A 22434-nucleotide genomic window follows, 5' to 3' on the forward strand; every position below is an offset into this window, starting at 1 on the left:
TTTCCAAAAATGTTGTGTGATTTAGTAGGCTGCTGAGGAAAAATATGTTGTTGTTTTGAGATGTTTTATTTTTCATTCTATTTATTTATTTTAAAACACAACAACCATTGTATCTGAAATATTGAAAGCCACTTGTGCCTTGAAACAGACTGAAAACTTGGAAAGGGGATTTTTCTTACAATGATGGCTGTGAAAAGTTGCCTAAAATCAAATTCTTCCAACATAGGAGTTCATATGTGCTTAAGAGAAATTGCTGGAGCAAAGCAGCCAAAGTAGAGAATTTCTGTACATGTAGAGCTGCATGAACCTCTTGCATCTCCTAGTGCTGACAGCATTGCATACTACATGAGTGACTATGAGTGCTTTGACCTATAGTACAGGTGATTCTAATGGTTTTGCTCGAAATAGCTTTTTCTGGATGCTTTGGGTGGGCTGAAGCTTTCCTGTCTCTCGGAGGGGGGGGTGGGGTGGTATTTATTCTTTCTAGCAACACAGGGAAGGGAGTAATCTGAGATGAATGTAGAGAAGACAGAAGGCTATGCAGCCAGAAGAGTAGGCTGGGACAAGCAGCTAAATAATCCTTAAGGGGGAATTCCCTGATTGGGAATAGGGAAGACAAGTGGACTGCTGGTTAGCAGTTTTTGAGAGAAGGTAGACTTTACTGCCTTGTGTCGTAACAGAATGCGTATAAAAGCAATGGGTTGGGAAACTATGGAATGTGAGTCCCTGTACTGGACTTGAGCACGGTGAGATTAGAGAAAAGCTGGTGTGTTGCCATAGAACAAGACGGATTGGGCAAAGATATTAGACAGACAAACCGTCTGCCAGCAGGGAGGGAGCCTGGATGGGGTAACTCAGACTGGCTAGGAACAGGATGCTATTGTGTAAAAGGAGAAAATGTGATTAAGCGACAGAGATAGGAAAGGGACAGGTCTAGGATGGGGGCAGATAAGAGGCAGGTTGTGTAGGAATTACAGATCAAATATGGAGGAAATCATAGAATGGTTAGGGCTGGAAGGGACCTTAAAGCCCATTCCTGTCATAGGCAGGGACACCTTCCACTAGACCAGGTTGCTCAAAGCCCCATCCAGCTTGGCCTGGAGCAGTTCCAGGGATGAGGCAGCCACAACTTCTCTGGGCAGCCAGCTCCAGTGTCTCACTGGTCTCACAGTAAAGAATTTCTTCCTACTCACGATGAAGAACCTGTCCGCTAGCGTGCTGCCTCTTTGAGTGTGGAATGGGACTCAAGGTTCAAGAGCATTCTTGTTTGGCTGCTGTTTGCAAATGTGAATGAAGTCCACTGGCAGTACCCATCTATTGCCTGCTGAAGGATGGTACTCTGTTGTGCAAGTTACTTGGTTAGTTGCAATACTAGTTGTGGCTGTAAAGGTACTAGCTTTGGTAAGCTGTGCATAGCAATATAGTAGGCTGAATTCCTGTAGTTATTTTTGGGTTTTTTTGAATCTAGGGAATTGCTTATAACCTAAGGAAGGAACACTAAATCTGCGAAACCACACATTCAAAGGCTAGAAATTCCTACAGCCGAGTATCTTGAACTCCAGCAAATTTAACGTTTATGTCTTCTTTGAAGAACCACTGCTCTATTTGTGTTAAGGGTGCAACTACTCTGGGTAGAAATCACGATGCAGTACATGCACTTCTTTGATGCCGCCTTTGCTGCAGTGGTTGTTTTCAAGGTGGGGAGTTCAAGAAAGATAAAGGTTTCATGGTTAATACAATTGAATCCTCTCCTGAAGACCATTCTTTCTTACTGTCTGTGGTACTGTTCCAAAGCGATACTGTATAAACCACTTCAGCCACTGGTTTTTTGGTGGGAATTTTAATTGCTTTTTCTGTATTTCTGATATCCAAGATAAAACTCATGGGTTTGATTTGTAGAAGTATTGAATGTTCACAGCTTCGTCTGTTCTGAGTGGAAACTGTGCTTTGAAGATGAACTGTGTCATAAAGCAGCATAAGTATGTTGAAAAGGAGGTGTTTAAATTAGTGCTAGAATTAATTAATGCTTTTGATCTTAATTCTTTGCCCCCATTCTAATCTGTAAAATGGGGATAATACTACCTCATTGTTTCTAAGGCTGTTTGTGAAGATAAACTTTACCAAGTTTATTTTATTACTTCGATATTTCAGTTATATGTACCAGGAAGCCAGACCCCTCCCTGAAATTATATTTAATGATAGCTTTTTGAATAGTGCACAATAAATAAAGCCTAGAGACATTTTGAAGCTGCTCATTAGCTGATTGTCATGAATGAATGAGAAAAGGGTCCTTTGACATGAAGAATACTGAACTGAAAACTGCGTCCATGGGCACACACTCTCAAGGGGGAGAACTTACGTAGCTTTAATTCTGAGATTTTTCCTATATATGTATTTATGTTGAAACAGTTGACATCAGGTTTGTGGAAAAAGTATTTTTGAAGTAGTTGTTTTTTTGTTTTTTGTTTTTTCATGTTTGTGCATTTTCTCGTCATGATACTGATTTATCCATGTCTGTAAATGCCAGTTTTAAAATGTGGAATGTGGTTCTTTCGGCTTTCAGCTGTATCTGTGTCTCACTTGCACTCTTTTCTTTTTTCCCCATGACTGCTAGATTTTATTTAAAGAACAAAAAAAGCCCACTACCCCCACCCCAGTACCAAGCCTCCTGACTCATAGTCTTTTTGTTTAGCATATGGTTATGTTTTGTAACGGAGAACAGCTTGGCACCTTGCTGAAGCTACATCATTGATAAATGTTAAAAGCGTCAAAATATTTTTTTCTCAATGTTTTTTTCACATTCTGTATCACCTTTACTTTCAGCTTTTTTGTGTCCTCGTTTTTGAAAAGACTTTCAAAAGATAGTGTGTAGCTTCAAGAAGCATGTGGTACAATAGGATACTGTAACACAGTATGTGCTAATTACAGATCAAAGCTGAATTATTTTTATGTGCCTTTTCCTAAAGGAGAAACCAGGGGCTTTGAATCAGTCGGGCTAAATTTTGCCACTAGCCTTTATTGAAGCTGCTAAGAATCTTTAACTTTTTTACCACGGTAACTAAAAAATAGTGCATCCTGATTCAACTTTGTGTATATGCTAACAGTTTAGATGGTAAAAAGGGAGGGCTGCATGTTCACAGGGAAATGGCCCTACTGAAGATGGAGCTGTGAAGTCCTAAAAAAAAAAAAAAAAAAAGCCGAGGCCTAGAGCCCTGCAAAGCTAGGAGAGCTAGTTCTGGTAAGCTTTTGCTGCCCATTCATGTGTGTTAGTGTTACTGAAGGGTCTGACTGGTGCTTGACTGTCACCTCTGCATTCAACCACAGCTAACCGTAATGAGAGCAGCGGCAGTGATTTGCCATGTTCAAGTTAGGCACATGTGCTGGTGGAAAGGAAGCTGACTGGTCCTGCAGTATATAACCAGTGGGGTAATCAGGTTGGGTTAAGTGCCAGGCAGCCACCTTATTTTTTCTGTGAATCAGCAGTTGGCTGTGTCTGCCACTGGAACAATGAAAGTAAGTGGGCAGATTTTCTGTTAAAAATAATTAGTCTATCAACACTGTTTTGTCTCATGGGCAGTCCCCTTCACAGACATCGCGCTTGAAACTATTGTGTAAGCTGACTGGTTGTACGTGCAGGGAGAGTAGTGATGTCAGTCAGCTATGAAAAGTTAACTTGATGTAGTAGTGTGTAGTAGTTAAAACTTCATTTAACTATTACACAGACTGTTCAAATAGCTCTAACTAAGGGAGAAATGTTTGAGGTATTTCCATTTTGCCTACTGGTGCTGGAATTGTCTGACTCCATGAACCCTTAAAGAGCAGGGAGAATGGAAAGATTTTATTAAGTAATAGTTCTATGGGCTTTTCTTGTTAGAAATGCCCTGCCAACAACACTTGGAGGTTAGTTTTTCACATGGTTGTTTTTGGAAAACCTGCAGTGTCAGTGTTTGTGCTACATTAATAACTTGATGAGAATGAAGAGAGAAGAATTTGTCTGCTGTATTTGTAGTAAAAAGAGAAAGTTAAGAATGTAGCCTGTGTATTTACTGTGTTATGCTATTGCTTTTTATTTGGAGGTAGAGTTAATGATTCAAGCATGAGTTTCAGCTCTGTATTCTCTACAGTTTTCCAAAGGGGGTTTATTGGAGAGAGATGCATGTAAATAAATACTGTTGAATTTAAACATACGGCTGTGTGTTTTAAGAAGCCCCACTCATGAGTGACAGCAGAGACAATGAAAATGATGCAGTACTGGAAGTTTTATTTTAGTGGCTCAGTGAGTAGATCTGATTTCAGTAGGTGATTTTTATCTCCAAACAGTGGATGCTCTTTTTTGCATGAGCAAACATGTTAGATGGGACAGAGTGGCTGTAGGTGGACTATTTGGAAGGGAAAAATAACATGAATCCCTGCAAAGGCACTTGGATAAAAATATGTATAAATAAGTGACTTTGTTCAGTTTTCTCAGGAATCTGCATTTAATCGGGAGTCTCATTAACAGTCCCATTAATAGATTATTAACACAAAAGAATATACTAAAAAAGGAAAATATGAGAATTTTGACTTGTGTTTTTCTTACAAGGCTTTCAATTTCTTGTATGTAGATGTCTCTATTTTGATTATGTGTGAAAGAAGATTGTGTTTGAGAAGACGTTTCCATCTCGATTCTTTGGTGTGTTTGTGGTGGGTTTTTTTTATTTAGTTAGTTTAGGGAAGACCATAGTGTAATTCTACTAGTCCGCCCTTCTGATGCTGTTTTGTGCATTAGGTTTCGTACTGTGTCTTACTCTTTTGTGCAGTTGACTTAAGTTATTTGCCGTATACTAAGATCACTAACAGAGAAAGACTGAATTTATTCTATATTTTTTTTAATGCATTTTTTTTGGTGGATTCTGGAAGAGAAAAATTTAACATAAGCAACTGTAAATCAAAAGTGGAAAAACATCCAGGTATTTTTTTAATTATTTTTTTAGTCTCTTTATTGGCCAAGTACTTCATAGTTTCTGTATGTTCAGTTGGTAGATGACAAATAATTTGGATTTTTTTAAATATTTGTTCTATTTTTACAGCTAAGAGACAGCTGCTACTCTTGAAATGTAGGCAAACTTGTGATCAGACTGGATGAATGAATCAAGATGTGGTGAAAAGTTCTATTTGTGTTTCTGCATAGAAAGCAAGAAAAAATGGCAGAAAACTTACCATGGTCTGAAGAGGTGGGCAGCTTGAATTCATGAGTACGCAGAGCTAGACAAAACTCCGGGGACACTGCATTCCTACTAGAATTATATTGCCTTTTAAATAGGAATTGCCATGTAGAAACTTAATTTCTATATACATGAGTCTCTGATCTTTACTTTGAAATGCAGAGATGTTGAGGTCCATCTTCACTGGTCTACCTTTTGACCGTTTGCCAGTTCTGCTTTGTTTTTGTTGTATTCACAATGAGAACTCTTGCTCACACTTCTGTAATATCCTGTTGCAGCTTCCTGACCTACTCTTTCCTCTTTCTCTTCTTTCTGCTAGACCACATTAAAAATGACTCCCAAGAAAACACAGGCAGAAGTGGCCAGAACTTCATTGTGTGTTACTTGGAGGTTCCTTGTAATAATCCTTTCTGTGTTGCTTTCTTCTTGATGAAGTTCAGATTTATTCCAACAAGTATATGGTTGTTGAAAAACCAAAACAACTAAACAACAACAAAACTGCCAAAACCCCCCAAAACCACCCCCATCTCAAAAACAAAGCAAAACACTGTTGTTTTGTAAGCTGGAAGTGAAGTAATGGGAATAGACAGATGCAATCAAGTTTCTTATCAAAACATGAAAGAAAGCAAAAGGAATATAAATAAAGGAAGGAAATGATCATTCTCATTTTACTTTTCCTCCAAATCCTCTCTTTATTTATTTATTTATTTTTTTAATAAAAGTATGTTCCTTCCCCCCCCCCGAGGTCTCCAATTGCACTGAAATAATACGTGCTCACTGTTCTTTACTCATCAGCAGTAAATCCTTAGTTTTCTTACAAAAGTCAAACATAGTCCTTTAAGAGTATTCTCTGAACTGTGCTTGTTAAGTCTAGATAAGACCATTTACTAATTGCTGTCACTTTTGCTTTTGGAATTTGACCTTTAAAGCATCATCTTCAGAAACTCAGTATAATATCATTCTATGCTTTTATATTGATTTAAAACTTTTTTTTTCCCTGTCTACCTTTTACTTTTTTTTATCCCTCCCAGAAGCTGAATGGCATGTGCTGTTTAGGTGCAGGGCAACTATATTTGACTAAACTAGGATGGAAACATTTGGAGAATATTTAACTTTTCTTGTAGTAATTCATTAGAGAAGCCCAGGAGAATTCCATTTTCCTATAACCAAACTGCTCTTTCATTCTGTGAAAAGGGACAAAAAGACAAGCTGGTGGTATAACCTGCCTACCTTAAAGCTCTTTAAGGCGTTTGAATAACCAGATTTATGACCACAAAAATTTCTAGTTGCATTAAATGACTGAATTGCGGTTTCCTCTGTAGTGCCATTGTGAAAACTCTTCAAAGTAGCTTTTTGAGATTCCATTCTCAGGGACGGAAACCTTGTGGGATGTGTCTTTTGAAACAAATAATTCTGGCTAGGAGATAGTGTGCGGCTTGAGCATGCCTGGTATTCTGTGTTTACCTGATAAAACACTAGCTTGCAACACTGCTCAAATTTTTAATGCACATGTACAAGCAGTTCCTTTTTTGCCCAGTTTCAAATATGTTGAGACTGATGCTTCATCTCTAACAGGATTATGTTTTTTTAATGTCACACCCTAGAAGGTCAGTGATTTGAGGAACATCAGGACAGGTGGAAGAAGCAGAATAGTGAAATGTTGAAGATGAGAGTGCCGTAGAAAGCTGTATGTCAGGCTGTATTCCTCTGAGGTCAAATTTGAGCAGGTAATAGCAGCTCTTATATAGTGGAAGATGACTAATAAGTTTGCTTGATTATGTAGACTTCGGGATGCTTGAGACATTACAGCATTAGGCAGAGAATTAGTTTCAGCATTAACTGTTTGTGGTGCTGCTACACTCTGCTACTGTAGAGATTAAAAATTATTGTTTTGGCATCATGTCATCTGCACTTTGGCCTTCCCCATAGGGAGGGGGCAAGCCCCACAACCAGTAGAACTGCATTTTGCGTTGTGGACTATTTAAAAATGAAGGAGAGAGAAAAGGATCTTGCTTTCAATACAGTTAATATGTGCTATATGTATGAATTTAATTATGCTGTTTGGCATAAAATAGGTTTGACCATGCTTTCCATTGATCTATATTTCTTGTTAGAAGTTCTAATCAGGAATGGGATTCCTTTTCCTTATTGACTTTTCTCAGAATTAACTCTGCCTGCCTGGACTGTTTCTTAGAAACATATAATTTGTTTCAGTAGCTAGTTTTGCAAAGTCTTTCATCACTGCTCTGGCTGTTGGCGGACAGCAGCTCAAGAAAACGTTGAGAATATGTATTTTGAGGGAAGAAGATAGTGTAATTAATTAGTACACAAAACAATTTTCAGTGAGTTTATTTTAGAGATAATTGTTTTCAAACCTACACAAGAGAAAATGATACTTATTTCTTGTTTAGTTTAAACATAGTTAGCAAATGTAGCAGCTCTTTTTTTACATCCTTTTTAGATGGATAAATTCTACAGGATTAATATCGATGCTTTCAGTCAGGAAAGAGTTGTTGTTATGCAAAATTATTAACGCCTTCAGTAGAGTGAGGCTACATTTTAAAAACTGTTATACTGAATGCTTGCACTGTAAGAACTGAAGCTGATTTTTCTGGTGTACAGTCAGCTACAGTGTTATAAATGGCAAATGAATAAAACGTCAAAAGAATGCTTGTATATAAATACTTTAAAAGGATGCTGATGTACTTTAGGTACATTGCAATGGAAATCTGTAATGGAAAATCTTCCCATTTCAGATATTTTGTTAATGGTGGCGCATCACTGTACTTAGATTAAAAAAAAAAATCAGAATGTTTAAATAAAGTACCTAGTTATAATTATGATGATTTCACAATGCATTTTAAAATCGAACTGTGCTTTCATGTGCACATACTTACATGTATTGTGTATTTAGTTTTGAATGAAAAGAAACCTGGTCTCCATCTTCCTGTTGACATCAAACAGTCCTCTGATATGCAAATCCAGCTATGGGGAGAGCAGATACACAGGGTTTGTTTGGATTCAGTCCAAGACTGCAAGGGAATTATATTTAAAGAAGTAATTTATATGCTTTACCTCATTTAAATGAAAATGTATTTTGAATAATCACTATAACTAAACACATTTCGGTGAAATGTTATGATCCTTTGTATCACTGATACGTTTGGCTATGTTTAGTTTAAAAACATCTTTCTCATACTCCTGCATGTGTCTCTAACGCGTAGATGCATCTGTCAACTTCTCAGTGGCACATTTTAATACAGCATATGAAAATATTTTTATTTTTCCAGCATAATAAATGCTTGTTATATGAACTTTCTTAGGGTGTTCATGTGAAGTGTATGTGTACGTACATATGCTGCTAAAATAGATCTAAGTACATTGCTTTCCATCTAAAATTTTGCTAGTATTAGTGTTGTATTTCTTTTGTGCATTTAACTTAAAAATATGTCAGAATGGGAATTCTTTAAAAAGAGAGATTAAATAAGCAGCCGTTTTTCAGTTGTCTTACCTTTAGCTGCAAAATTTAGAGGGATCAAACTTGAATGTTTTAGTATTGGCTGAATTCCAGGTTTTCAGTAGGTATTTTTGGAGGACTGTGTCATTCCAGTCCCTGAATGTAGTATTCGAAGGAGATGAATGTAGCAGAGCATAGTTGTGTTTAACGTAGGCTTTAACAGGCCATTGAACTATGACCAGTGATTGGGAATGGTCATTCATACAGGATGGAAGATATGTGAGCAGGAGTTAGCTATCTGTGAAATTGTCGGAAATGTCACAGTTCCTTTAGTCCTGTTTTACGTATAGCAGAAGTTTCCAAGATTAATCGGATCAACTCTTCTTACATGACCTTTGTGCTTATGGGTCACTACTGTTTTTCATTTCTATTTAGAAAATAAGCTCATGGAAATCCATGTTGGTGTAAGGAAGTATTTAATTTAGGAAGCTCTGTGGCGCATACCTTTGTATCTGACCTTTGTTTGTACTGTGTCTGCTTATTCTATGCTCGACTGTTCTGACTGCATTAATCCTGCACTGAGGATTTCTAAATAGCATATAAATATTTCTTTTGGGATAGCAGCTTGATTTCATTAATGTCATGTGTGTCTCTGTGTTGACAAGCGCATACATTGATGATACATGTGTTAGTATTTAAGGGAAAAGCTTTATGTCAAGAATTTTTGTTAAACTTTTCTCATTAGTTTGGAGCATCTTTTGTTTTTAAATAAAGGATTTTCTATCTTTTTTTTTTCAGATGTTTTGTGTAAGTTTTAAATTTTAATATTCAGTGTCCATCCTTTTTTCTTTAAGCATTTTAAGAAACAGAAGAGGTTGATTCCTGAAAGAACAGTTTGGAAGTACTTTGTTCAGCTTTGCAGTGCCTTGGAACATATGCATTCTCGTCGTGTTATGCATAGAGGTAATACAGGATCAACGGTGATATTTGTCTTTGCTAAACCTTTTACTTTGTGAGAATTAAGCTGTTTCAATGCCAATGACACCAAATAACATCATAGTGGAATTGATATTGGCAGCTGACACAATGTGTGTTTTTTGTAATGTTTTATAAGCAATGGAAGAGTGTGACAGAAGTTCGTGGTTCTGCATTTGTTGTGGTAAGCATTTGTTTGCAGCGTTTGTTTGCAGCAATGGCTTGTGATACCAAGGTTTCAAAATAATTCATGGTACTGTGATGGAGACCCTGCACGGCTACCTCTTTGCTTGGTCAGTTCATTTTGCTGGCTCTCATTTTCTGTCCTGTTCTTCTGTGTTTTCCCATTCTCTTTCCCATTGCCTGCATTCTTGCACAGCTATTCATCTATTCTTTTGACCTTTTGCACCTTTTTTTTTCTTGTGAAAGTATTTGTCTGCTGCCATGCTTTTTGGTGATGTATAGGCCCATTTCCCATTCCCTTATCTACTGGATTATGTCCAGCTATGAGAATTTTCTCCCCTTCTCTACTTCTCTCTGCTATTTCCAATCTCTGTGTCAAGTACTGTGTCCCAACAGCCCTTGTAGATGCCAGCTAACTCTGTCAGGTACTAAATTTCTTTTACCCATTTTAAACCTCTTTAGTGCTGTCTCCTCTGTATGCTGTCTTCATTTTACCTTTGAACAGAGTCAAATAAAACAGATCATGGTATAGCTGCTTCTCACATGTACCATTTCTTTTGCTCTGGAAATCTCTCTGGTTATGAGTTTCAAGCTGTATATGGGCTATCTCTTTGGGTTCAGGTGAAATTGTGTCTTAGGTTGGTGACTTCCTTCTACTGGGATGTAAATAGCTGCCTGAAAACAAAAGTCATCTATCTCTGCTGAGCTTTGTCATTTGCAACCAGAGATGTTGCACTCTTCAGGAGATGAATTTAGATGCCCCTGCCCTTGCTAGTAGCTTTCCCTTGTGATTCTTCTTTTTCTTTTTTCTTCCCCTTTGCCCATTTGTACATATATCTGCAAGTGCAAAATACCGAAAGAGAAGGACGTAAAAGTACAGGCTCTTTCCATAGGGTATAGGTATCTTCCTTTAATGCTTTTATAACTAAACTAGCTTATTTCAGTATATTTTCTTTAAAAAACAGAATGAATTTAAACTCCTTAAACTGAAATGCAGTCTTCAAAGCTTCTGGCAAACCTATTTCAAATCTAACAATTCTATGGTTACACACCAAAGCCAATGACAACTGAAGCTATTTTTAAGTTTAGCTGGTATCAGTATTGGATTGTTAAACAAAGGTGGTACAAACTCCTGAAAAGTAGGTCAGATAGCTGCATAACATAACTGTTTCTGTATTCCTCTGTTAGGCTTTAAGCTTTTGTAACTTTTTATTGAAACCTGAGAATTCTGGTGTGTGAAGGGTTATTTACCATTCCTTTTACTGTACCCATATCTTATGCAAACAGTAACCCCCTCTTGTCCAAGTTAAGAGATTTTCTTTTTAAGTTCAAGCAACAGTGCATTGCTGTTGAGCTGAGTTAGAGCTTAAGCACACTTGCTAAGCAAATACTAGGTCAGTTTGTTTAGAAGAGTAATGGGATAGTTACCTTGTTGAAAATGATAAAATGAAAATCTTTGCTGTTATCTCTGAAGGTTTGGATTAACACTATAACTGAGTGTTACTTTTGAAAAATAACTCTAAATATACATAATTATTTCTTTCTTTCTACTTGATTAGCTCAATTCCATTCAATTCAAATAACCATTCTCATGAGTAAAGCTTGCTTCCTTTTTCCAATGTCTGCTATTAAAGAGAATCAGTTGCCTATCTCAAATAACATCACGCCACTGTGGGTAATCTGATCAGCATAAGTGATGAAAAATGTTTTACAGTTCTTAAACATTTTTGATCTGTTACTTAAGGCATAACCTAGTTCTAATGGAAGACCCTATATGTAGCTTATATAAAGTTGTAATGAACTCCCTTTATAAGCTGCTTTGGGTGTGGGGTGGATGCTGGTGTTTTGATGTTATTGTTTGTTTGCTTGTGTTTTTTTTCTTTTAAACACTTTCCATGGGTCTTGATTTTCTGTTTTTGAGTGATGGTTATACTATTAAAGTAGTTAATTTGAAATTCTGAATCCCAGACTCCTCTTTCTGAGCAGCACAATCAAATTTTATTAGGACTAGCTGTAAATAAAAGCTTCTTTCAGTCTATTATTAATAGAACAGTAGCTGGTTTTGCAGTCTCATTGTGACTTTTAAATTTATTCTTTTTTTTTCTCCCCCCAGATATAAAGCCAGCCAATGTGTTCATTACAGCTACAGGGGTGGTAAAGCTTGGAGACCTTGGACTTGGTCGATTTTTCAGCTCCAAAACTACAGCTGCCCATTCTTTAGGTAAGCCTTCTCTGAAGTACAGGTGTGGGGGAGGTATATTTTTTTACATGGTGAAAATACTATGAACACTCATGAGGTGGAAGAAGAAGGTTTGGTCCAGCTAAAGCTTTTCTATAATAAAGAAATTTCTATAACATATATTTATATATATAATTACATATATATTTAAAAATAAAATAATGGTCAGCACCATGGAGAAATATAGAGAGGCTGTAACACCTTTCAGTTGTACAGCTCATTGTTTGGTCTGTTATTCCTGCTCCTCCATTCCCCAGTGGCTTGTTTGAATCATTTAATGTTTATTCTTGGATCAAAACAAGTCTTCATGATAGTGCTGTTTTCTGGAAATGTTAGGAAACAATGAGATAGGATGAGGGTTAATGCTTTTAAAGTAAAAGAGGGGATATTAATGCTGGATGTGAGGAAAAAACTTTTTACAGGTGGTGGTAAAACACTGGCACAGGTTGCCGAGAGAGGTGATGGATGCACCATCCCTGGAGACATTCAAAGCCAGGCTGGATATGGTTCCAGGCAACCTGATCTAATTCAAGATGTCCCTGCTTATTGCAGGGGGTTTGACTAGATGACCTTTGAAGGTCCCTTCCAACTGAAACCTTTCCACGATTCTATAAGATTGATATGCATTTTCTTAAATTCATTTGAACTTTAATCAGTGTTGGAAATAAATCAAGTAATTCAATGTGCCTGTGTGTGTGTAGAACTGAAGACATGTTGGTTATATGCTTTGTAAAGGCTATACAGAGGAGCTTCCCTGTTTTAAGGTGGAGTTTCCCAGTCTAAGCTGAGTAAGTCAAGGAGAGATCAGAATTGGGCTTTATGATCCATAATGAGTTTAGAAACTAAACAAAAAAAACGCTACATCAAACCACAAAAATCACAGAAAACTTTTTGAAATACCAGATTTCTTTGCTAGCACATTACAAAAATAACATATTATTAACAAAAAAAAAATAACAAACCAGGACACATCAGCTATTTCCAAACAAAATTTTCATTTAATTTGCATTTTTTGAGTATCATGTAGAGACTGAGATGATTAAATGGCCTTTAAAGAGGAATAAGTAAAAGTTTGGCAGCTATTTTAAGTTTAAATGTAGGGAATGGACAAATGACAGAGTATAAGAGCATCTCTCTAAAAGAGAAAAGCTTTATAAATAGAGTAGCATCTGCTTTAAAGAGAGGTGTAAGAATTAGTGTTTGTGGTAAAGCTATGGCTTTTAGTTAAGAAAAAAAAACCTTTTTCCCTGCTGAAGTGGCTGTGTTTAATGGTTGCTAAATTCAAGCCTGTTCACTGACTGCAGAGGGTGTGAAATTAACTTTTGGGCCCTTCAAGAGTAGAGCCATTGATGGCAGCATCTAGACTTGTCTACTGTTCCTTGTGAAGGGTATTGAGTCAGGCAGAGTACCTTAGTGGTACTTGAATATACAGATAGGTAAAATTAATTCAAATGCTGTCAGAATTTTTCACAAATGACAGTGGCAATTCTGTAATTAGGTATTTGGTTATTTTCTTATGTTTGATAAGACTGCATTGTAAGGAAGATAGTATCTAAGAAAGCCAAGAATGGTTAAGTAATGCTTACAGTCCCTGTCTTAAGGCCGTGGGAGGACACACAAAGAATTTTTTGCTCAGATGGTGGTGTTTCTAATCAGACTATGAAATATCAGACTTTTTGGGTTAAAATGTTGATTGTCTCCTCACCTCTTAATTTAACATTTTCAGATAGTCCTGGTTTTCAGTACAGTGTGGAAAAAGAGAGGGTTGATGTGTGGTATGTATATACCATATTTGAGGTGTGGGTGATCCTTAATAGCCCCAAAAGCCTATTTTAGAAAGTAAATTTTTGATAAAATCCTTACTTCCCTGTCTTCCAGAAAGCCTTTAGTCATGCTTTTGTGACTTTCTGTTTTATTTATCATGTTTGGTGCATATTGATACTGGTATAATCAAAACCATGAGTAAATGCTGAGATCTTAATAGGAGTGAGGTAAAACTTGGGCATGCATCTACAGTGTTGCATTAATGAAAAAGATAGAGAAAGGGACAGAGGAGAAGCAGTGAGACCAGACTGGAAATGGGTTTGAGTTCCATGTTGAAGTTCAGATATAACCCTACAGATTATCATATGATGATAGTTCATGGCATGGTGTATTTAAAAGTGCTGCTCTTTGTGCTGCTGTCATAGTCCAGTGGCCACCTCTGGTAGCAGTGTGGTGATCTTTGTAGTTGGGTTCTGCTACTGCCTTTGAATGGAAGAAGGATGTAAATGAGGAGTGTGAAAAGGAAGCTCTAAATTCTAATCTGTGGGTGGGAGTGCACAAAGAAGGCAAAAGTCAGTTGTGAGAACAGAAGAGCTAGATTTCTGTTCTGAGGCAGAAATAGGGAAGTTAGAGGAAGAAACTGCTTCAGCCCTAGATTATTTTTGCTTGTTGCAGGGGAATCGTTGCAAAGGGATTGAAGACTGAGCTAGAGTTAGGAACAGTGTAAAAGCCTCAAGCCCTTTTAACTTCATCTCTTGCAAGAGTCATCCAGAGAGTGGGCGGCAGGGAGATGGAAGCTTTGTTTCTAATGTTGGATGCTGTGTCTTGGTAGAGGAGCTGTTATTTTTTATTTTCTTTTTTTTCCCCAATCTCCTTTTCTCCCATTCCCTCTTACTTATGACCTAATGTCAGAATTCAGCCTAGGAAAAAGGCTTTGTTCAGCTATTAATTTAGGCTACACTGGAGGCAGTGACACCCTGATTTATCATGTCACTAGCAGAGACCACTTTTTTAAAATGAGTTTCTCTTGCAGTTTCTGATACTGGTTTTCCTGTTGTATCTTTCAAATCCGTATCTTTTTATGATTCCATACACCTTTGGTGCACAAAACCCAGTAAAGTAGAAACATATATGTAGCAATTTATACTTGTTTGCAGGCTTTATAAAAATTTCAGTAGCAAACTAAATTCAGGCTTTCAGAGATAAAGAAATGTACTTAAAATTTTATTAGCTACAGCTTCTAACTGCTAATTATGAATAATTGCTGATGGTCCATTTGAAACAACTGGTAATACTGCACTGGTCAGGTTTTTTTAATGCTCTTAACTCTTTCTATACAGCTTTATCAAAACAATAGAATTTTCTGTTGTGCCACGTATATACCTTTTTGAAAAGAGAAAATATCTTCTCCAAAAATGCAGTAGAAGTGGAGACATTTGGCATTGTTGATACAATACAAACTTGACAAAATCTCATTTTCAGAAGACTTTATATTAAAAAGGGGAAGATGATCCAAAAAAGGCTTCTTATTCCTTTCCCTATGACTGTGTGTGAGGGGTCTGGTTTTGAGTTTTGTCTTGGTTCTTTTCTAATTGCTGAATGCCAGGCCTTATGGTCTTTGAAATGGTGGTTCTGAAGCTAGCTCATGGAAATGTGCATTTTCCCATCTTTATTAGTCATTCAATGGATTTAAGCGTAGTCCTTAAATTAGTCCTTCAGTATTTTAGAGTTTCAATTACAAAAAGAAAAAAATCACTTCGGTTCTCTAGCGTGGTTGTTAGAGAGCTGCACATTGTGCTGTCCAGGTGGACACTGCTGCCATGGTGTGAATGCCTTCGCGCAGGGCAAAGGAGCAGATCCGCAGCTTTCTTAAAATGCTTGGAAGCAAAGGATCATCTGTATTGAATTCTGGTGTCTCTTCTGTGGTTTGACAACTTCCGTCATTTCCATAGAACTGCTGTCCCCAGCACAGAGCTCTGTTATGAGCGATTTGACAGTAAACTCACGTCAGTTGTGGGGAATAAAATATCTTTTAAAAATGTGTGCAGACACTCTCCTTTTCTCTTACATATGGATCTCTAACCCAGCAGAGGGTGTCAAAGCCAGTGCTGATATGGGGGTGTGCAGCACCATTTTGCAAAGCTCCACTTGCATGCTCTTAACCAAACTGTTCTGAGAACTTGCACTCTCATTGTACAGGAAGGCTTGCAGGGAAACCTCCAGCTGATTTGTCACAAGTCATCAAAGAAGCTGCATTAAACCAGCTCTTATTTTATGTATAAAATCTGAGCTCTTGTACAATAGGTTGAAAACCGAAGATAAACTATTGTGCTGTTCAATGCTACATTATAAAGGAACCCGAGATAGAGATTGGTTTCTGCAGTTAAGACTATTTACATAATGTAGTTAGGTTGCAGATTACTTTGGATAATTACAGTATTTTAGGTCCTGTATCTGTGGCTGAAGATGAGCCTATGGCTTAGAAATCTCCTACACTTATATTAAATAAAGGAGTAACAAAAAAAAAAATGGAGAATCTGTTGTCAATAGTTTGTTACCCTCAGTGTTTCATACTGCAGCTTAGTTTATCTTCAGCATGAACGCTCCATCTTGTTAAACACTTGCATGTGTTGAACTCTGCATTGTAAAATTCCTCATGGAATGGAGTCATTTATAAACCATATTGTTTGATTGCTTAAATAAATTTGGCCTTTTTTTAAACTGAAGTCTTGGTTTGGAATTCTTTGAAAATCAGAAGACTTACTGAAGTGATTTTAGCCTGCTTCCTGATCTCAGATAGTTTGTATTCCCATGCATGGAATGTCAGTAAAAATTACATGGCTTTTTTTAAAACTAGTCTATTAAGCATCTCTGGATCAGCTATTACATTGTTTTGTATGAGTAGTATTAACATTTGCCAGGCAGATTTTTCTTCCAGCTCAAAAATGCTTGTATTTAGAGCTAGTTACTGTGCTATGTGCAACTCCTCGATGCATTGTTGTTTTTTAAGTGAATACACTCTAGCTCAGCTGCAATGGGACGTATGTGGTTGTTTATGTCACAACTCCCTTCTTCATAACAGTTTCTTTGCCTCTGATACTTCAGATCCAGCTTCCTGCTCCTTAATAACCACCATTCCCATAATGTCTATTGTCTGTCCCAGTAGCAGAAGGTGTGCACAAAAAAACACTGCTTTCTGGATCTGCTGCATCTTTAAATGGAGGGAGCTGCAGAGCAGCAGCAGACTGAGGAAGCAGTTTATTTGACTCAGGCCATTTTCAAGGAGTTTACCATTTAGACCTGCAGGTTATTAGAGATAATGTAAATGCAGTGAACAGAATGCTAAAGTTACAAATTTTGTTCTTAAAAAGATAGGCATCTTAATGTTTGACATCTCTGTCTTGTATTGTCTCACTTCCAAGTCCTCAGATGAGTAAAGAAAGTCACGTCTTTGTAGTATTGTGGTGCTCTTTTTCACTGAACAGGAAAAAAACCTCCATACTGTATAATAACATGTGGTAATTGCTTGCAAGCAGTACAGCTATGATCAAGATTCATAGAATCACAGTATCATAGTTAGAATCACAGTATCATAGAATCGTTAGGGTTGGAAAGGAGCTTAAGATCATCAAGTTCCAGCCTCCCTGCCATGGGCAGGTACACATCCCACTAAACCATATCACCCAAGGCTTTGTGCAACCTGGCCTTGAACACTGCCAGGGGTGGAGCATTCACAACTTCCCTGGGCAACCCCTTCCAGTGCCTCACCACCCTCACAGTAAAGAACTTCCTCCTTATATCCAACCTAAACTTCCCCTGTTTAAGTTTTAACCCATTACCCCTTGTCCTGTCACTACAGTCCCTAATGAAGAGTCCCTCCCCAGCATCCCTATAGGCCCCCTTCAGATACTGGAAGGCTGCTATGAGGTCTCCACGCAGCCTTCTCTTCTCCAGGCTGAACAGCCCCAACTTTCTCAGCCTGTCTTCATATGGGAGGTGCTCCAGTCCCCTGATCATCCTCGTGGCCCTTCTCTGGACTTGTTCCAACAATTCCATGTCCTTTTTATGTTGAGGACACCAGAACTGCATACAATACTCCAGGTGAGGTCTCACGAGAGCAAGATTGCTCCCTGTTTTAAAGAATGGTTGCAATGCCATTAATAGTTTCTGAATGTCAGAATAATGAATCTCTCTTGTCATGTTCTGTTAAAACCAGTTCACAAGTAGTAATGATGCCTAGATCTTTAGGTTGCTTTTGTGATTTGATAACTAACATAACTAATTTCAGTTCCTTTCACTTGTTGGTCATTTGGGGCTTCAGGTTGTATTGCAGTTAAGGTGTTACACCAGGCTAAATGCTGTAAAATGACAGCATTTGTTCTTCCCTTTCACTGGCATCAATCTTTCACAGTCATATCAGACCCCTAATGTATCAGCAGGCTTCCCAGAGCTACTGGTTAAAATTACCTTTGCTTTTGGGAAACTGAACCTTCAAACCTGCGTGTTTTCAGCTGCCCCCTGTGGATTCTGTGAAGCCTCTTTCAGGCACATTACTCACTGCCAGCTACTTGTGTGATGTCTTAGAGCAGCAAGGGCAGTGCTGCTGTAACCAGTTAAGAACCAGATTATGCTTGAACTTAACTTTTTTCATTGTTAGATGAATTCTGGCAACAAAGCATCAGAATATACTAAGCTGGTGCAGTAATTAATGGATGCAAAATCCAGCTGAAAGTTTTCAGAGGTGTCCAAGCTTGTAAGTCCTTGGAAGGTAAATAAAATAAAATTGAAGGGGGGAGCACAACAGTAAGGATAATAAAGGTATGAGAGCTGTGTTATGCCAAATTTTGTTTAATTACAGTTTCCAATTTTAAGATAGCTGTCATTAAGCTCCCATTAAATTACTGCTGTTGATAAATCAGAATAACAAAGTTGCTTCTGTTTATTCTGGTAGTATTGCAGTGTTGCAGACCACCCATCTGTGTGCCTGTTGTTTTATAGGGAAAAGATCATCTCTCTTTCTCTTTCCTCTGTTGTGGGTGAACATGAACATCCCATGAGAGAAAATGGTTTTCACAGTACTCTGTCATTTTGAGTTGCCTTTCCCTAGCCTTTTTCCCTTTAAGCTCTTAATCTCTTGCAGTTTCAGTTGAGAGCTGCAGTGATTCCTCAGGCTCGTGTTGAGGGAGCCTCTGGAGATAGAGGCTGTGGAGCCTGGGGCTGAGAGTTCCCCCCCTGGAATATTTAGGGGAAAAAAAAAATCTACTGCAGGGTGCGATATGGAACTTCATCTGTTAGACAAGCATATTCTTAGTTTATATGGGTTTGGAATATTTTTTTCAATGTTGTTTGCCAAGAAGGAGATCAGTTTAAATTATGGGTTACCAGCAGTAGTGGCCTGACCTGGTATAAGGTGGTACTGGGTTTCCCAGTCTAAGGTGGGTCTTGCAAGTAGGAAAGTATTCCATCTCTCCCTAAGAAAGCATGACATAGTTTGGGATGTCAGCTCTTCTAAAAGATAGGGTACATTGTCAAAGCAAACCCCTTAACTTTGGGAAGTGATTAGAGTAAAAATAATAATCTGATAAATTAAAACCATTAACTTGATTATTCAGATTTGGAATTACATATTCACTGTATCTGTTTCTAGTTTTCATACAGAGATCAATTGTGAATAGGTAAGGCTAACTCTGAAGTGTGGAAGTCATAACAGATCTCTGTGTTAAATAAAATAGCGTGAGGGTCATGCTCTGATTTCCACAGTTTGCAGTGAGAGTGTGGATGTTAATCTCTGGCTATGCTGCAAGATTTTTAGTTTTGAAATAAGGTCAACTTGTGTTGAATTGACAGAATTCAGGTGATTTTCATCCTGAGGATTCAGTGCTAAAGCAAGTATTTGTCCACACAAAATTGAAGTAAAAATCTACATATATCTGTGACTCTTTGCTGTTAGTCAGTTCATTTTAGGGGAATATGGGGAGAAAGTTCAGACAATGCACCAAAATTGCCACTCCTGTTATTTTCTATAACTTTTGGTTTTGTTGATCTGTCACATATGAACCCATCACTCGGTTACCTTTTTAAATGGCTTCTTTTTCGCAGATCTTAATCATCTTTCACAATTCCTCTCTTCCAAGTAACTTGCAACACAGATGGGTAGTGTCTGATTGAAGTCAAGGGGAGAGATGTCCTGCAATATCCAATTTAAATTTGCTCTGGGACAGTGCTAGTAAACACTGCTTTTCAAGAGCAGACGTCTCCAGAGTCCAGAGCTCTGAGGCAGGATTAAGCTAGGATAGCCACAGATCTGGGAGCTGAAAAGCCCGTGCAGAGTCTAGTCCTGCAGCAGATGGCTGAAGTGCTTGTAGGAACCTCGGCTTCTGTTGGGCTAGGAGGTTTTCCTGCCTTCCTCTCTGGGAAGACGGAGATTCTGGATTTCAGGCTCAATTTTAGCTTCAGATATCCAAACTAAATTGTGTTTATCAGTTTCAAAAGCAGCTTTTCCAGATTGGCATAGTCTCAAAAGGAAGAACAGACAGCTAATTTAAAAAATACTACTGCTACTAATACTAAGCCACAAAAAGAATTTCTAGCTGTTGATATTTCCAGACACAGTGGTAACAGTTCGTAAAGAAGTGGGGACATGTGTGCATGTGAGTGTACTATGTTCCCTTGGTTCTCTTCAGAAGAAAATAATTACTTTTGAGCTTCTGTGAAAGCAAAAGTTCTGTTTTGGAAGTGGAAGTATTCTACAACTGAATAATTCTGGTAATTAGATATCAGTAGTGAAAATAAAGCTGCTTTAGAAGAAATGGATATCTAATTCATGTGTATTTTTATCAAACTGAAGACTCGTACTTATGGATTGAAATTATACGTGTAAAAATGAGATGTATAGAAGATGAAAAAGTTTTTCAGACAGGAAATCTGTAGTTTGACTCTTGTATAAGAGAAATTCTCATTCAAAAATGCTTTGTATTTATTGCAGTTGGTACACCCTATTATATGTCTCCAGAGAGAATACACGAAAATGGTTACAACTTCAAATCTGACATCTGGTCTCTAGGCTGTCTGCTGTATGAGGTAACGGTGATATATACACTGAACTTAGTAACACTGTTGTGTTTCCCCTTGCCCCCCCTCAGTGTATTAAGTAATGTTTGCTATATTTTTGTTGTTTAGGGAAATTTGTAGTGTTGTGGAAAAGCTACTTTTCATCTATTACACGTCTGTCTTTGATATCGGCAATGAGAACTCTTATGTAACTTCAGCATACGTATGAAATACTTTTATTTGTTATTCAACACTTGCCTTTTATTGGGCTTGTTACGAAGATTTTAAAGCAATTTGTTAAATATTGGGCAAAACTGCAGGATTAATAAATGGATAATGGCAAACACATGTGAAATTTGTTAAGATGTTTTAGTGGCCCATCCTGATTAATGTTTTTGGTAACAAATACATTGAGAAATAGTAGGACTGACTTGAGGATGCAACTATATTGCAAAACTGTAATATAGTAATTGTAATACAAGTTTAGTTTATTTAAAATTATTGACAACCTAAGTAAATAAAGAAAATCAGTTACTATGTACTTATTACTACTAGCTGGGGTTAACTTTCAAGATAATTACTTCTGCTGCACTGACCTATGTTATTTATCTACTTTTTCTTCCAAATGATAAGCTATAATTATTGGTTAATTTCTGTATTCATACAGTCAAGATTGGGAAGTGACACATAATTTTAAATATTATGTTTTGAGAAAATATAGATATAGGACAAATAGAAATGGAGGTGAATGAAGGTGTGAAGAACATGTAGGCTTCTAAGGAAACTCTCTTCAAAGTTCTTGGAATATCATTTGTTGATCAAAAGACTAAGCACTTGTGTTGAAGGATGCTGGAAAAAATCTTAATTCCATCAGCAGTTGCAGTGAAGTCTTTCTAGTCATGTTCCAGATAAAAACTAATATACCCAACTCACTTCACATACGCACAAGCCACCTGCCTCAGTGAGTCAGTAGAATGCATTAAACACATACTCAACAGGTTTGGCACCTCCTATTACTTCAGGATTTTGTAGAAAACATTGTCACCCTGTTAAAGGTATATGTTACTACTTGGTGAATTGTCTCCAGTAATATTAGTTTACTTTCCGTCACTAACCTGTTGCTTTAAATATAGAAAGGGCAAATAGCTGTATTGCAATTCCACACAGTTTACAGATCTATGTATAGCTCTTGCTCCTAAATCTTGGGGACAATTCACAGGAATGAAGTCTGATACCTGATAGCAAGCATTTAGAAGTTTAAATCCTGAACTGAAACTTAATCCCGTATTGGGATTCCTTAGTACTGACCGTGGCAACTGCCATCAATTTCAGTGCTCTACTTCACACACTTGTGCAAGCAGGAGCCTAAAGATAGCATAAAGGTAGATGGGGATTTTCAGTATTGCTACTTCTTTTCCCCTCATTAATTTTCTTGAGATTTTTTTTTAAATTTGGAAATAACAAACAAACCCGTCGAATAACTAATATATACAATAAACATGTTTGAAGCTTAATTTTTCTTCTGTGTTGTATGGACTTTCTGGATAGAAATCAGTAGCACT

The 22434-nt window shown here is 37.4% G+C and overlaps 1 protein-coding gene across 1 annotated transcript in view; it reads left to right on the forward strand.

The window, feature by feature from the left end:
* NEK7 (NIMA related kinase 7) overlaps positions 1 to 22434 on the forward strand; it is a 68699-nt gene that overhangs the window by 35254 nt on the left and 11011 nt on the right. Inside the window, exons 6-8 of the mRNA XM_062613442.1 lie at positions 9516 to 9624; positions 11933 to 12040; positions 20808 to 20902. Coding sequence (XP_062469426.1) covers positions 9516 to 9624; positions 11933 to 12040; positions 20808 to 20902 — 312 coding nt within the window. The remainder of the gene's footprint in view (positions 1 to 9515; positions 9625 to 11932; positions 12041 to 20807; positions 20903 to 22434) is intronic.

This window comes from Pezoporus occidentalis, unplaced genomic scaffold (assembly GCF_034315485.1).
Source record: "Pezoporus occidentalis ecotype Australia unplaced genomic scaffold, CSIRO_AGI_Poc_V1 ctg167, whole genome shotgun sequence".
In the NCBI taxonomy this organism is placed as follows: Eukaryota; Metazoa; Chordata; class Aves; order Psittaciformes; family Psittacidae; genus Pezoporus; species Pezoporus occidentalis.